This window comes from Mytilus edulis, chromosome 4, assembly GCF_963676685.1.
Source record: "Mytilus edulis chromosome 4, xbMytEdul2.2, whole genome shotgun sequence".
Lineage (NCBI taxonomy): Eukaryota > Metazoa > Mollusca > Bivalvia > Mytilida > Mytilidae > Mytilus > Mytilus edulis.
The window spans coordinates 4,585,902-4,604,041 of NC_092347.1; the positions used below are offsets into that span (position 1 = coordinate 4,585,902).

Genomic DNA, 18,140 nt, shown 5'->3' on the forward strand with positions numbered 1-18,140 from the left:
GTTGTTTACTGTATATAATGTCTGACCAGGATGTCTGCCGTAAAGCCTTACGATCAATCAGTATCCTATTGATGGTATTTTAATACTGTAGTAAAATATTGTACTTTTATAGAATTGTCAGTACAAAAAGGACAAATAGTCAATAGATATTAATCCTGGCACTTGCATGTGACTGTATTTTATTGATTTAGATACAGTGACACTATTGCATGGCTGCATAAGGAATGTTTAAAGTAAAAAATAACAATAAAAACAAAATCGAGATGTTATACTGCGGATTTATAATGGTTTACAAGCTTTATATTGCTATTCATACCTCAAACTTATTCTTTGTTACATAACTTGGATAATTAATTACAAATGAATAGAATAAAAAATGGAAACGGGATGTGTCAAAGAGACAACAACCCGACCAAAGAGCAGAAAGTACATTTGCACTGTAAATTTAGATTTGAATGTGTACATAGCTTCATGATTAATAATGTTTATAATATTGGATATCCTCAACAACCGTTTTTACTGACAGTAAATATTATTCATGTGCATGTTGTATTTTAATTATCTTACAAACAAAAATGAAAATGTATCCTGTCACATTTTTTCACAATTAACAAAAACATTGCAATAATTTCTCAATTTGCTATTACCTGGAAAAACCATGAAGATTATCACATCTTGCAGCTAATTTCAAAGTGGGTGGAGTTAAAAACTATCTGAAATTCTGGGAATTAAATTCAATTACTATAGTTACTCCTTGTTTATAATGTTAATGGTTCATCCTTATAATAAGATGACCTTCACCTGTCCAGTCTTTCTATGAAAAACTTTACAATGCTATGTTATTGCTTTGATTTGTTGAAATTATGAAAATTTGATATGAATCATATAAACTGTAAACCAAGTTATTTATGTGGATACTTTATTTCATGTTTAACCCTTTTAAGACAACTTCACAACGATTTAATTTCGCAATTATCAAATTTTCAGGATATATTTAAATGAGGGAAGAAACAATTTTTGTCTCGCCTTGACTGAGTCAAAAAGCGAGACATAGATCTATATGCTGTTTCTGTGTCAGCTGCAGCGTCAACAATAGTATTAATTTGTGATTAGGTCTAGTTTATGGTGAACCACTTGTGGTAGTTCAGTTATATTTGGTATGCAGTTGTATAAGCTTTGGCATATATTGTTTTACAGTAGCTACATGTAGCTATATATAGATCTATATAAACCTAGTTATATCCTTTGGCCAATTCTCTAAGAGAAAATCACTGATCTGGAATTTAAGAAAAGAAAGTTGTGTGTGTCAAGTAAAGAACTTAATCAGTTTAGAAAAGAACAGTATCAACATGTTCAGAAAATATCATTGCAAGCTGTAATACTTGAAAAGTTCATCTTACAAACATAAAAATGCAGAAATATAATAGTTGATTTATGGAATAACTGTACATACATTTATATGTTTACATTTTGTAATTTAAACTCTAAATCAAAATTAAATCAAATAAATTCGAAGGACAATATCAGCATTGCAAAGAAAACATACAAAATCCAAATGGAACACAAATAATTTAAGATCGAACAAAAACACACAAAAAATTGAACAATATAAATGGCCATTATAAAACATGAATTATACAAAGTTGGAGGAGTTATATAATTTAAGGATAATATGCAGATAATTTATGCTCAAGGCAAAATTTGGCTAATAAAAGGTGCACAAGGTAAACCATTTGACACAATGTTACCAACTTAGTTTTGGCTGTTCTACAAATGTGTGGTTTTGCACCCTCATCCCAGTGGATATAAGAAATAATGCACAAAACATTTCAGTATAAACAGTCTTACAGATGATAAAGGTGATGGCAATCCTGAAACAAATATTTGTGGCATTATATATATATATATATATATGTCTGAACACTGAATGTAATGCTCTTGACAAAATCTGTGCTCTAAACTTGTAGGAAGTTATAGAAAAAATATTTGATCTTTTATTTGTAAATCAGAAATTTAATTTTTTATTTAATCGAAAAAAAAGCATAAAACTAGAAAAATATAATGTTATATAATCTGTGGGAAGATGTTAATTTTGTCAGTTTTAATTTAATAGAGTTGAGAATTTTGCCTTTAAATTATATCGCAGGTTTAAAGAGGATACAATGATGTATCCGATTAGTTGTGTTGACCGTCTATTGTTACAGGGATTTAACTACAGGTATTGCGTCTTTGAGATATTATATTTCTGTGAGCTGGTAGCAGTTCATTGTACGTAGATATCTATTAGTATTTGTAAAAAAAATGGTTTAAATTACAAATCCTTTATTTGCTTAATCATTGAAACAAAAGCAGCATTACTAGCTTGTTGTTTTGCATCATGGTTTGTTCGTTTGTACCATCGATCATTGTCCTCACTCCGAACTCCTACAGATTCTTGTAAAGGAAGTGAAATGTCCTTTCCCTATTTTAACTTCATGGATTGGCAGCATTGATCACATTAGATTTTGGGTGTTTCACAATCTGATTAAACCACAGATCTAGTGTCCATGCTTTGCTTACATGATCTGTATGTGAATCAGATTGGATGTTTCACATGATATTCTAATAGGTATTTGTTACATTTTGTTAACATGCAACTAAGTCTTTAAACTGTTTGACATTCAATGGAAATATAAACCTAACAAACTCACAATGTTCTTCAACTTCATACTTTATTTAGAATTACAAAGATAAGGAATGAGTGCCAATGAGACACCTCTCCATTCATGCCATTCAAGTTACAATGAGTAAAAAGAAAACCATTATAGGTCAATATACGGTCTTCAACACAGAGCCTTGGCTCACACAGAACAGCAAGCTATAAAGGGCCCAAAAATGACTAAAGTAAAACAATTCAAACAGGAGAACCAAAGGTCTAATCTATATAAAAAACAAAAAACAAGAAACACTAATATATAATTATGATCCACATCAGCAAAGGACAACCATTAAACAACAGGCTCCTTTTTACCTTTTATCATAAGAGCACGATCACTGATTTGTGTTCTGTAGACAAAATGTGTGTCTGTGGTACAACATTTTATTCTTGGTATCTGGGGTCTGTACCGACTGTAGACAAAATGTGTGTCTGTGGTACAACATTTTATTCTTGGTATCTGGGGTCTGTACCGACTGTAGACAAAATGTGTGTCTGTGGTACAACATTTTATTCTTGGTATCTATATTTGTATGATGAGTGTATTGACTGTTTAAATTACAAGTAGACTACTAACTATGTATATTCTTTGTAAGATCAAATTTATTTCTGGGTTTTCCATATCAAATACAAACAGGAGTTTGTGGTAATACAATTAGATAGCCATTTATTTTGAATGCCTGTGGCAAATGACACATATACATGTACATGTATGTTTTAATAGAAGATTCTGGTTTAGCTATTACACATCTGATTTAAAATCGGTGCACTTTTTTTGGGAATTTAGATTTTTGTCTTTTGGGGAAATCTTAAACTAAACTGGTTGACAACTAAATATAAGCCATTAGTGTAATAGTACTTGTAAATATCTGTATTATTTTTGGTAAAGGGTACAGGTAAATTTTGTACATGTATTTTAAGTTTTACCAATGAAGTATTTCTTTCAATAAAAAACACCATAAGTGGATTATGTTGAATAGTATTATCCAGGGTTAAAATATGATCAACAGATTACTTTTAAAAGATCAGAGTGTTGTAGAGGTGTAATAAATTAATCGTTCACCCTAATGAATTCAATCACAGTATATTTCCTCAACATTCTTTTTACAAGACAGCAGCTTAAAATATTACAGAAGATTTTGACATCCACAAATCACTGCTATCACTTTTTTTCAATTTTTATTTAACAAGAAATATCTAAAAATGAGTTTTAAAAAAAAAACAGTGTTCATGTAGTTTTCCCCTCTTTTTGCGTCATTTGAAAAAATAACTATTTTTTACTCAAATGATATAAACGTCAAAATCACAGAAAATTTGTGTTAGCTGTATACATTTCCGTCAATATCACAATACCTACATGTACATGTACCCAAAATTTGTTTATCATATTGTTTTACCTATGTATTGTTGTCAATGTTTTCCATAACTAGATTATTTTGGTCACACATAACTCTTGAACATACCCTACTATTTTGTTCCTAAGTGTCATACAGGGGATTGCTGCTCTTTATTTTTGGGGATTATTAGACAACAACTAATATGAGCAACATTAAAAACTTTTTCAACAGCTTAAAAACAGTTTGCAAGGATATCACTGACATTTCTCAACATGCTCTTAATTTGTTTTTTAAATTAAATTATATTTAATTAAATGCTTTCCAAAAAAGAAATGATTATAGAAATTGTTGAAATATATTGTGTACAAGTACATATATGTTCATGGTATTAAATTTATGATATAAATGATAATTTGTAATAAAATGAAGATCTCACAACTTTTAAAGTAAATAAAAAAGTGTTTTTCCGCTATAATACAATGTATCTGAAGGTTGCATCAAGTATGAATATATGATGAAAAAAGAAAACACAAATTGTTTAAGCAAAAACAATACTTTCAAATATTTGTTAAAAATGTACACAGATTTATGGATGTGATTGCAACAGCTGGTATTTAAAAAACATTGTTTTGAAATGTAAATTTGAAATTTATTTTTTGTAAATTTTGATCCCAACACTTTCAGGTGTATCAATGATGTCCTCTGTGTGTGCTAGAGGATGTGAGTTCAATCCAAGTAGTAGTTAAACTCAATACTTTACAATTGATGTAAGCTAGTAAATGTAGTATTGGCCAAGCACATTGTATTTAGAAGTTAGAGCAAGTACTGGTTATCTCAGTCAGAATAATGTATCTAAAAAGGGGAGGTGTCTTTCTAGGGACTTTTGATATGTACTTTGTGAACTTAGCATGTTGAAATTTAAATTAGTATTTTGTTCTTGTACATTTAGCAAGGTATATCCATCTCTTGTCAATAACCATGTTTACATTCTGAAAATACTTGTAGTATTTGCTGCTGGACATTATCCAATCAATAAAATATATAACTAAACGTGCTCTACACCTTGAATTCATGAAAAGAGAGTTATTAATGTGATATTCATCATTTAATATGCATAAAATGTACAACACTAATGGATTTGTACATTATACGCATCATTGATTCATTTTAGTAATCTAACATTTTGAATTGAGAAGGACATGACACAAAAATGACTTAATCAATAGTAGTTTGAGTGTTGTTTATTGTTGGATCAAGCTATCATCTGTTAGAGTTATACAATCTGGTGCAGTTCATTGAAGTACGCTACATTATCCATATATACAGTTGTACTGACATGTAAATCACCACTGTTTAACATTGTAAACAACTCCTGGAGACTTATTATTACATTACCTTGAAAATAGATTGTCAATTAATACACAGTTATCACAATTCATGTGACTAATGGAGATTAGAAGGTATTTTTCGGTTCCTATGCTTGGTTGATCATGCGTTGTTACCTTGTATTTAACCTTAAGGATTGTTTACTTGGGAAAACAAGTCACACATTTAAGTGTTGATTTTATTATCCTGTAGAAAAACAAATTACTGGTTGGGACATTCCTTCTTTTATTAGATCTGCATAGAATGTCATGTTAATTCATATCATGTTGTGGTCGAATGGAAAGTTTTGAATTTTCTAAAAGGTGTTAATAATTAATTTTTAGTTTGATCATATATATACCATGACTTTTTTTTATAAATTCATGTGAACATTAATTAAAAAAATTATTCCATATTAAGAGGAGATGTGGTATGATTGCCAATGAGACAACTCTCCTCATCAAGAGACCAAATTACACAGAAATTAATTATATATATATATATATGACATTAAGAAATTATTCTCGTATTGAACTATCCTGTTTAGAAATCAGTCAGTCACAATGACCTGTATTTAATGATAGAAGAATGGCTTTAATTAATACATTTTTGTCGAGCCTGCAACTTTTGTTGCAGAAAGCTCGACATAGGGATAGTGATCCGGCGGCGGCGGCGGCGGCGGTGTTAGCTAACTTCTTAAAAGCTTTATATTTTAGAAGGTGGAAGACCTGGATGCTTCATACTTTGTATATAGATGCCTCATGTTACGAAGTTTCCGTCAGTCACATGTCCAATGTCCTTGACCTCATTTTCATGGTTCAGTGACCACTTGAAAAAAAAGTTCAGATTTTTTGTAATGTTGAATTCTCTCTTATAAGTAATAGGATACCTATATTTGATATGTGCGTACCTTGAAAGGTCCTCATGTCTGTCAGACAGTTTTCACTTGACCTCGACCTCATTTCATGGATCAGTGAACAAGGTTAAGTTTTGGTGGTCAAGTCCATATCTCAGATACTACAAGCAATAGGGCTAGTATATTCGGTGTATGGAAGGACTGTAAGGTGTACATGTCCAACTGGCAGGTGTCATCTGACCTTGACCTCATTTTCATGGTTCAGTGGTTATAGTTAAATTTTTGTGTTTTGGTCTGTTTTTCTCATACTATATGCAATAGGTCTACTATATTTGTTGTATGGAATGATTGTAAGGTGTACCTATCTAGCGGGCAGATGTCATGTGACCTTGACCTCATTTTCATGGTTCAGTGGTCAAAGTTAAGTTTTTGAGTTTTGGTCTTTTTATCTAATACTATATGCCATAGGTCATCTATATTTGGTGTATGGAAATATGTTATGATCTTTATGTCAGTCGCGCAGGTTTTGTTTGACCGTGACCTCATTTTCACGGTTCATTGCACAGTGTTAAGTTATTGTGTTTTGGTCTATTTTTCTTAAACTATAAGTAATAGGTCAACTATATATGTTATATAGAAGCATTGTTAGCTGTACATGTCTGCCTGGCATGGTTCATCTGACCTTGACCTCATTTTCAAGGTTCATTGGTTTTTGTTTAGTTATCTTGGTTAATGTTAAGTTTATGTGACAGTTGTATTAAAGCTTAGCTTTATACTTAGGACTATCAACATAATATCAATGATTAGTATAGAAGGCGAGACATTTCAGCGTGTCCACTCTTGTTTAAATATGTTAAAAAAAAAATTAATACATTTTTTAAATATGTTAAAAAAAAAACTGTAATAGAGCTGAAGCAGACACCATAGACATTGTGAATGATTAGTGTCATTATTTAGCAGTTCTGAAAAACAACTTCATATCAAACTGGAAACCATCTTCACTATCCAAGGGTTCCAATTCAGTCTGCTCTCCAGAGGGTGATGGGACTGGATCATAACCATTGACTAACGATGAAGCTCTAGAGGAGAGGAGACCAGCCTAGAGTTCCAATCCAGTCTACTCTCCAGGAGACGCTAGTCACTGGATCATAAGCATTGAATAGTGAAGAAGCTCTAGAGGAGAGGACTATAACCCTTGGGTAGCAAAGATAGCTTGAAACATTCAATTACAGGAATAAAAATTCCATGACTTGATCTGTAGTTGTGAATGGTATCTACAATGTATATCTATTCCACATGCATGTCTCTGTAATACCTACTAGTTGAGAATTCATAATTAGGAAATGTTGGATCATAATTAATGCATTTTCTACATACTTTTGTTGGTTAATTTTTGTCTCTATAAATACATGGACATGAATAACTAATGGATACATTTTTGTTTTCTTGTAGACTGTTTCTGTGGGAAAGATAGATTCTGTATCCACAATAGGACAGGATGTTGCAGTGAGAACTGTTTAGGAGGATGTTCTGGTGAATCTAGCATGGACTGTGATGCTTGTAAGAATGTCATCTTCACAGATCAAAGGGAATCTAGATGTCGTAATAGTTGCCCTGGCGGAACTTATATGGTAGGATAACATGTGATTTTAATAGAAGTTTAAGATAAAATTGAGAAAAGAAATGGGGAATGTGTCAAAGCGACAACAACCTGACCATAGAGCAGACAACAACCAAAGGCCACCAATGGGTCTTCAATGTAGCGAGAAACTCCCACACCCGTAAATTTTACGGACGCCATCACGAGTTGGTTGATCGTTATGGAATAACCGTTTCACAAATGATATCTGATATGTTCCTTACGTCGTAACTACAATCCCCTTCCCTTTCATGAATGTGACCACCGAATTAGACTATTTACCGGATTTGTAATCACATAAGCAACACGACGGGTGCCACATGTGGAGCAGGATCTGCTTACCCTTCCGGAGCACCTGAGATCACCCCTAGTTTTTGGTGGGGTTCGTGTTGTTTATTCTTTAGTTTTCTATGTTGTGTCATGTGTACTATTGTTTTTCTGTTTGTCTTTTTCATTTTTAGCCATGGCGTTGTCAGTTTATTTTAGATTTATGAGTTTGACTGTCCCTTTGGTATCTTTCGTCCCTCTTCTTTAGCTGGCCCTTTAAAAATATGTATACAAGTACAGTGATAATGGATGTCATACTAAACTCCGAATTATACACAAGAAACTAAAATTAAAAATCATACAAGACTAAGATGCATGCTGTAACATTTTAAAAAATATTGGGTAAAATTTGAAAATATTGTGAATAAAAACCTAGAAAAATGGTGAAATGCAGTGATTAAAAAGAAAAGAAAAAAAAAACCTTTAAAATAGACATAATCATGGGAAAACAGTATCTTTGAATTTCAAATATGTATGGTAAAGAAACTTTAGTTCAAGGTGAATTTACTAGTTTAATTGTTTATTTTAATAAACTTGTTGGTGCAGTTATTACATTCTATTTTGAAAAATATAATGAATCATGCTAAGGTATCATGTGCATCTACCAGACAAAACTGGATAGTAGCAGTACAAACAACGAAGTATGGCATGTGAAAGTACTTACTCAAAGTCTTTTACTTTGAAGATTTTGTCTAGTTTTTGGAAAATGACGCAGTCATTGTTCCATAACTGCAGACCTGATTTCTCTGCCTACCGCGCTTGGTTTCGTATTTACTAATTTCAATACAAACTGGAGGAATGTGCTTGTGTTATCATTATGCATGAGTATTGTGTAGTAATCAGCCAGGAACCAGTTTACAAACTAACTGGTTTCTGTTTGTATTCCACTACAGTCGAAGAAAGTGTTGTAGTTTGACAGGAACCAGTCCAGAATTTTGTAAACTACAAAACGTAATCGGTTATTATCATTCCGTTTTGGTGTTTCATACCGACTTATATGGTTTGAATAAGCTTAAGACCCTTCAAACATTAATGTGATAGGTATATTAAAGACTGTTTTACAAAAGGATGAAACTGTTTTGCTTTAAAAGTCGTACTATAGTGATATATGTTATGTACGGATTTCCACTCTCACCGGTTAATTTCTTCTTTTACACGTGCTTTTGAAACTTCCTGTTTAAACATCGCAAGTTTTAAAATTGTTTTTTGAGTGAATTAAACTTATTTTAACAATCACGAAGCGTTCGGGAATCATTTCAAGCAGTTTCTTCTTCTCTTTGATGATGGAAAATAGGTTTTCTCCGCAAACGATCGCAGAGGAATTGAAACGTACAAGTCAAGTCGGCACCTGGTTAAATTGGCATCTAGTCAAATCGGCACCTATTTGACGTCAATTCGGCTTCCAATAATATTTATTATAATATTTTCTATTCAATTAATTAATAACTGTTACCAAGTACATAGTGAATATTAGGTAAACAACGAGACCAAAGTGAATATGTTGTTGTGTATAAAAGTAAACAACGAAGCTATTCTGTATCTGTATCTGTATTAGGAAATCCCTCCTTCAAAGGAGCACTTCACAATGAATATATATGTCTATACACACTTAGTTTGAAAATATAAAAAATATAAATATAAATGTACGCCCCGTGGGGTGTACGTTGGCTACAGTCTTTGACTCTTGCTCTTGCTAGACGGTAAGGTCTTTAAGAGTTCGTTTCTCTTGGCATGTAACGCATATTTGGCATTGTTTTAACCATTGTTTTAACCATTAGACAATTATTAAAATTAAATGGAAAACTATGAGTCCCTTTCAATAAATCAAACTTTCATGCCAAATAATTAGCAAATTTAAGGTGGTTTTTTTTCCAGTAATGTTTAAACAGCATTAAACAAACAATCCTGTAAAAGACTCAACTGGTTAAATAATGCATAAAAATATCCAATAAGGCTATTTTATTTTTTTCTGGGACGCCTTCCTAAGACGTTCGTAGGAAGGCTTCCTAAGAAGGCGTCCCAGAAAAAAATTAACATAGCCTTGTGGTCATAGGAAGGTGTCCCAGAATAAAATTTAAAAAGCCTTGCCAGACTTAATAATTATTTGGACTACTCATATATATCATTAAAAATACACCAAAAAATTCATGTAGTTGAGAAAAATAAATACATTCAAAATGTACATGAACATCCAAAAAAGTGAAAGTTAGTATTAACTCTTTTTGCTTTAAAAATTTACAACTGCATATAAGTATTGAATGCTTTTTTTTGTAAATTCATTGAGGTGTAAAAGCGTTGACCGAAGTACTTTTTGTATGAAGCGCATAAGCGCTTCATTCTAAAAATGTGCACACGGTCAACGCTTTTGCAACCCTATGAGGTTACAAAAAGAAACATTCAATACTTATAATTACTTTTTTTAGCTAGGATCATGAAAACACGAATTTTATAACTTTTTTATTCAATTCATCTGTGCACTTTATTGTGGGACCACGTGTTATCATGAATGAAAAGTTTTATTGAGTGATGCAATTGCTTGAGGAATAACATGTGATGTGCAGTTAGCCAATCAGAATAAAGTATTATAATGAAACATATATCAAATGTAATTATAACAAAATACATTACGTTGTAAGAGTTATCTCCCCAAACACTGTTTTTCTTGTGGCCACCTCTCCTTCGTAACCGTAAAAGATTTTATTTTACCAAATTGCTCGTTACATATTTAGGATAAGAATATTCGTTTGAACCATAGCTCTATGGGGACTCCATATGAGAGTTATTCCCCCTTTTTCATTTGATTCAAGCGATATGCATTTTCAACTGGTAAACCATAACTGATAGAGACCTAGGGTCTTCATGAGGTCATTGGTACTAAAAATGAAAATGAGGTCAATGTCAAAGGTCAAGGTCATATTATAAATTTTGATTTTGGCTTATTTTCACTTCTTTTCAAATACTGTATGACATTTTGACAAATAATTTTTCATAAATTATTAGTTGCGACATGTCCTTACTTGTATATTTTGGTTGAAAGGCTGCGCATACAATAAAAGGGAGTTTTTGTCCATCTTACATTTAAAATTACGCGTCAAGTGGTAGTTCTCATTAACCAAACATATTAAAGACCTAGGATATTTTGATTCAAGGTCCATGGTTTGTGACCTTGAAATTGAGGTCAAGGTCATAGGTTAATAGGACGTCATAAAGCCATAGGAACTAACATTTTAAACTGATTTTTCATATTTCAATATAAAAATAGATCTTTTCTAGTGGAAAGACTTCAATTATTCTCTGAACAATTTGTTTTTAATTTACATCATATTTTGTGGGAGAAGGGGGTTCAGACTATGTGGTATCAGGTCTGTTTGCGCCCAATACACTTTCCCACCTCGCACGTTCACACCCAAGGTCCATTCGCACTCTACTCATTCGCGCCCAATTTTAATTCAAATTCAAGTCATGCAAGTTGAATAATTGGAAAATCATGATTGTTGTTTTAAATTGCTTTGGTGTAAATACTGAATGTATTTTTAGCTTGGTATGAGTAAAACATTGAAGATTTTAAAGGAAAAACACAAAAGATAATTGTTTTCAAGCCCTTTGATCTGAAACAACGAAACAATAAAATATAGGAACCAAAATATAGCAATCCACTATTATAACCAAAACATGATAAAATTTATTCAACACACAGAAAAAAAATAGTCAGAATCTCACTTCATTATGAAAGAGGTCAATGAAACAAAGTATAGCAATACACTAACCAAAACATGATTAAGAGTTATTCAACGCTAAATAAAACGTTGACAAAATACCACTTTATTTAGAAAGGATTATTATTATCTTTAACAATACGCTATCCAAAACATGATTAAGATTTATTCAACACAAAAAAAAAATGCTGTCTCACTTTATTTTGAGACAATGACAACAATTATACTTATAAGAAAACACTTGCTTACAGAGTTATTAAACACAAAACCAATTAAGATTAGTTGCGAACATGTAGGGTGTGAAAGTGAAAGGGGGCGAACATGAGTTGGTGCAAACGTGAATGAGCGCGAACGGACCCGGATTCAGCCTATGTACCAGTGAGAAATATAGAAGCCTTTCTACGGTATTTATTTGTACAATTCAGGTAGTCTTGACCTATTCATTTGTCTTAAAAAAAAAACCCAGCCAGTTGGCACCTTCACTTCACACACACACATATACGAATATCAATTATATGCTTACGAGACATGTTGCATTGTTAAACTAATTACGGTATGTGAAAATCAAGACTTGCATAAAAACTATCCCAATATTAGAGACAGTGGCGTCATTTTTCTTCAGAGCTTTCAGCTCTTTGATAACTGAAATAATTTTGAAATCACTTGCTCTATATTCCTTTATCTTATTTCCCAATTATGATATTTTTTAGTACAAGAACAGAAGATGTTTATTGGAAAAGGAATGTTTGGATTTGAAATTAAAATTGTTAAACGACCCAGCACTTGGAAATGATTATCCTGGATTGTGTGTGGCTGAATGTCCAGCAGGATTTACCAGAGATAGCATGGACAATACACTAAATAGATGTATCAAATGTAAAGATACCTGTCCAAAAGGTTTGTGGTAGATCATACTAGAAATATCAATAACTCTCACCAAAGACTGCACAGTTTATTTCTACATTAGGCATAAAAAAGGTTTTTGTGCATCTTTAACTTCTTCTTGGCAATAGTGTGTCAGCTCTTACAACTTCTTCTTGGCAATAGTGTGTCAGCTCTTACAACTTCTTCTTGGTAATAGTGTGTCAGCTCTTACAACTTTTGAGCGTTTACAAAAAAATACTATTTCATATTTTAAATCTAAATTTATTTTTTTGATTTAGATTTTTTTTTCATGAGTAACTCGTAAATATATACTTGTTTACATGTATTTTCATGGGTTTCTAAGACATAATTGATAACATGTATTTTTCTATGTTCTAGAATGTTCTGGTAAGAAAGTAGATAGTGTACAGGCAGCACAAGATCTCAGTGGTTGTACTAAGATATATGGGGCATTAGAAATCAGGATCATGAAAGGAAGTAAGTTTAGTGTTACAGTATTCCTCTACATTGAAATATTATGTCATTTACAAAGAAACGAAGTTATGTCAGTATTCATTGTTTGACAATTGTTACCATGAAAGTTGTGGCTATTGGAGTAGAATCTCACAAGGTCAAGGTAGATATATCAAAGTCAGGTTGCTCTGACCTTGCATTTGACCTTTGACCCCTGTGATAGTAAAATGTCTGATTTGTGTTTGGTGCATAACTTTTATACTTCAGCACTTATATTGACAAAACCTGAATGCAGAAGCATCATACTTACCTTTAATTCGTGAATTTACAAACTGCAGACTTTGTTCTTGGGTCAATATGATTCATTCAGATTGACTTATCAGTAACCATGTGCCAATTTAACACAGGCTATACAAAATGAATGGCTGAAAACCCAAAATCAGTCATTGCCTCAATCTTGAATTCACAGCAACAGTTAAAATGTGGGAATTAGTCTAGTTGATCATATGGTATTTGGCATTCAAAAGACAACCAAACTCCGATAAGGCACCATACAATCTGAACATACTCAAAATAGAAATTTATAAACTTGATTTATTATATGTTTAATTTGATTGATTTAAGAAAATAACAATCATGAAAATTATCATGTTGTTGCATTTCACCTTACATAATTGATGATTTACTTTGTACACTTGTAAATGACCAGTATATATATTCATCTTTAACCTATTTTTTTCAGGCAATATACAACAAGAACTTGAGACAAATTTAGGACAAATTACAGAAATCAATGAATATTTATGGATTCATAATTCTCATGCATTATTGTCACTAAACTTCTTTAAAAAATTACGGGTAATTGGTGGAGAAAGTTTAGTTAATGGGTAAGTTCAATAACTATAAGTAATCAAGTTCCTGCTTTCAAAGATAGTAATAGATTGGAGTGAATTTTTTAACATTTGAAAATTTTTATGTTTCGTTATATATTTTGTGGGAAAATATGACATTTACCTCAGATTTATACTGTTATTTCTAGTGTGATATGTCTGTCGATTGCCAGATTCAAAAGAGGATGTAAAATATAAGCTAATAATTGTGAAAAAACAAATGAAGCACACACACATCCTGAACTTATAAAATTAGGTGATAATTACATGTGTCATAGCAGTTATTTTTATGGTGCTTATAAAACATTATTAACATTATAAACTCTTAAAATTGATGTAGTAATTCAATATTATATGTAGTAGATATAAATATATCTCATTAGAATAACAACAAAAAAAGAACAAAAATACATTGTCGCAGCAAACAGGATAGCAAAATACTAAAACTATAAATAGTGCATTTAGTTAATGAATTATTTAATACATATCAGTATCTATTGTCATTTCAAATTTATATTTTTTTTGTTCATTGCAGGTATGCCTTACTAGTGAATGATAATGAAAAACTACAGACGTTGTTTCCTAAAGATGTAGAGAACAATTTAACAATAAAAAGTGGGAATTTGACCTTTCACTACAACAGAAAGCTATGTGTTCGCCTGATTAATAAATTTGAGAAAAGTATAAAGATGTCAAAAACTGCCCCCATTCTGAATGATATCAGCAATTCTACCAATGGAGATCAAGCACCATGTAAGTATTGTACTTGACCTTCACCTTTGTGATGTGGTATGAGTGCTAATGAGACAACTCTCAATCTAAGTCACAAATTTTAAAAGTAAACCATTATAGATCAAAGTATGACCTTCAACACAGAGCCTTGGGTCACACAAAACAGCAAGCTATAAAGACCCAAAAAATGACTAGTGTTAAAGCATTCAAACAGGAAAACCAACGGTTTAATCTATATATAAAAGGAGAAACGAGAAACACTTATGAACCACATCAACAAGCGACAACCACTGAACAACAGGTTTCTAACTTTGGATGCAAACAAATGCAGTGGTTTTAAAAGTTTTATCAGGTGCCAACCTTCACCCTTACCTGAAACAGCAGTTTAACATCACAACCAGGGTTTCCGCTGGCGGTCGCCATTTTCGCAAATTTGCGAAAAAATAATAATTGTGGCGATTAAAATTCGTTGTTGGCGAAAGAATTTGGTGAAAGAAATATATTTATACGATTTATTTTCAGCCATCTTGTTTATTTACATTTTTTCGGGTTTCTCGGATTTTTACCTGATCAGACAATATACTTGGAATTCACCTTGAACTCGTTAAGATATTGACAGAAAATCAATAATCAGCTGATTGCATTTTGTGATTTTGACAACAAAGGACTAATTAATAAAGGTGTTGATTGTATTGTTTTAATAAAATGATATGGTTAAATGGCATTCGTCATATGTCACAAACGGATCATTTATTAACTACTTTGCGACGCACGCACGTGTTCAAAACAAACTTTTGATGTCTCCTCTTCTTCTTTTAATGATAGTCCAGAAAAGAAAACTGTTGTTATGACGAAAAAAATTTAAAAGCAAGAAAAATCTTCGATTTAAAACTTTGTCAATTGACTTTGATATAGATAATTGATTTTAAAGAGTACTTTAAAGTCGTTTGTGTGACTCCACATGTTTCAAACATAGTTTTACGCCTCAACTTTTCATTTACGATGGTCTAGAATAAAAGAAAACTGTCGTTATGAAGATATCTTTTCAAATGATTGGGAACAACCCCTCGAAAGGGAGTAACCCTTCAATTTATACCTACATCTTAAATGAGGAATCAATTCCAAGTGAAAAAAGCTTCTTTTTTTTTTTAAACCAGTTCATAGAACAAAAGGGCACCTATTTTCTTTTGAAGAAACTTTCCCAAAGAACTGTATAATCTTTCTTGTATTATATGGTCAAAATATGTCCAAGAATTTGTTATATTATGGGACTGATATATCTTCTTTATTATCAAAAGTAGGTGGCCTCCTCAATTAGAAAAGTTGTTTAAAATACATGTTTAATGAATTTTTAACCTTTCTAAAAATTTCCGTCTTTTTAATAGAAAATTTTAAGTGTTTATTCATTACAATGTAGACTCTAAGATAAGTTTGAGAGAATAATCATAGACAACGATGGGGCAACCTAAACTAATCTTATCAAAGGGGGGGGGGGGGGGGGGGGGGTACAAAAATAGGGAACAATTTTAACGAAAAATATATAATGATACTTGGGGAAAACAATAACAAAGTGGCGAAAAATATATTGTTTTGGCGAAAGAGGTGGCGAAAAAAAAAATTAACCCAGGGGAAACCCTGATCACAACATAAAAAGACACACTATCAGAAGTTTTATTTGAAGCAGTTATTCACTGACCTACATGACCAATTAGCTTTTCAAATTTGCTGAATAACAAAATATATAAATGCATACAAATAACTCCCATAATTTACACAACCATAGTTAATAATTCTTTTGAAAGACATAAGCTGAAGAATCTTTAAAAGACATGCTTTACACAGACGTTATATCTTATTTACAGGTCATGTATCAACTCTAAATTTAACTGTGTTCCAAGTAACTGGACATGTAGCTTTCCTGAAATGGGATAGATATAAAATGGGAGACACTAGGGCCCTGATTAGTTATGTTATCAAGTATAAAGAAGCGTAAGTACAACTGTATTGTCAAACTGTTAATATTGATCATTATTATTTTTATGCCACACCTACGATAGTAGTTTGTTTGTCTGTCCCGCTTCAGGTTAAAGTTTTTGGTCGAGGTAGTTTTTGATGAAGTTGAAGTCCAATCAACCTGAAACTTAGTATACATGTTCCTTATGATATGATCTTTCTAATTTTAATGCCAAATTAGAGTTTTGACCCCAATTTCACGGTCCACTGAACATAGAAAATGATAGTGCGATTGGGGCATCCGTGTACTGGGGACACATTCTTGTTGTTTGGTACTTTTTTGTCACATAAACAAAATTATCTGAAGCACATACAAATCAAATTAATTTGAACAATCTCAAGTTATTGATGCTACTTGTTCACTTTTTGATTAAGATAAGGTAGATCATCAAGTATGAAAGAAAGTAAAAATGTAGGGTGGTGTATGTTTAGATTTAAAGTTTGAGATCAAAATTATAAAAAATGTGTTTTTTTTTTAATCCATACAAATGAATTATGCAGTCAGAGGAAACATGTGTTTTGGATACAAAATTATCAGCTTGATATCATTTATGAATTTTTACTGTGTAAAAGAGCTCATTAATAATGTGATTTTCACTAATTTGCATGATATAGCAACTAATGTTTAGATAAAAAAAATTGCAACAGTGACAAATAATGGTATATTCACAGCACGCTAAGTAAAAAAAATCATTTCAATGTCTTTTAGGTCTTTGAACTGATGGGGTGCTATCTCATTCAACATTGATTCATGCCATGTAAACATCTTATTCACTTTTATTCAAAGAAGACAGAAATATATTGAACCTTGCGTTTTCTTTTTCAGTCCATTCCAGAATGTCTCAATTTTTGAAGGCAGAGATGCATGCAGTGATGATATGTAAGTCTTCAGTGCCTAATATTATAGAAACAATTACTGTAATCCAAACTTTTTTTGCAAGGGATTTATTTTTGTGACTTTCATAAGTTAAAAAAATAATATGAATATAAATTGTCATGAATACCAAAACACTTGTATATTCCTTTATTTAAAAGCAGCAAGTGAATTGAAAATCTGAAATTAAGTTTTTGGGAAGTGTACTAGAAAGGACTTGGAAAAAAACCCAAAGTATCCTCACAAATAAGTTGGTTTACAGGGTTGTTGATAGGGCACTGTTAAAAAATGCTTCTTACAAATTGTTGAAGCCAGAAGTCAATACTTGACAAAAAAAACAAAGAACTTTGTTGTGTCA

The 18,140-nt window shown here is 31.7% G+C and overlaps 1 protein-coding gene across 7 annotated transcripts in view; it reads left to right on the top strand.

Annotated features, from left to right (window-relative positions):
- The window catches only part of LOC139521672 (insulin-like peptide receptor), a 59,722-nt gene that overhangs the window by 16,980 nt on the left and 24,602 nt on the right, over positions 1-18,140 (top strand). For all 7 annotated transcript variants that reach the window (XM_071315183.1, XM_071315178.1, XM_071315182.1 and 4 more), the window contains exons 3-9: positions 7,706-7,884; positions 12,646-12,832; positions 13,199-13,297; positions 14,016-14,160; positions 14,699-14,916; positions 16,758-16,884; positions 17,735-17,788. In XM_071315183.1, the coding sequence (XP_071171284.1) occupies positions 7,706-7,884; positions 12,646-12,832; positions 13,199-13,297; positions 14,016-14,160; positions 14,699-14,916; positions 16,758-16,884; positions 17,735-17,788 (1,009 nt within the window). The remainder of the gene's footprint in view (positions 1-7,705; positions 7,885-12,645; positions 12,833-13,198; positions 13,298-14,015; positions 14,161-14,698; positions 14,917-16,757; positions 16,885-17,734; positions 17,789-18,140) is intronic.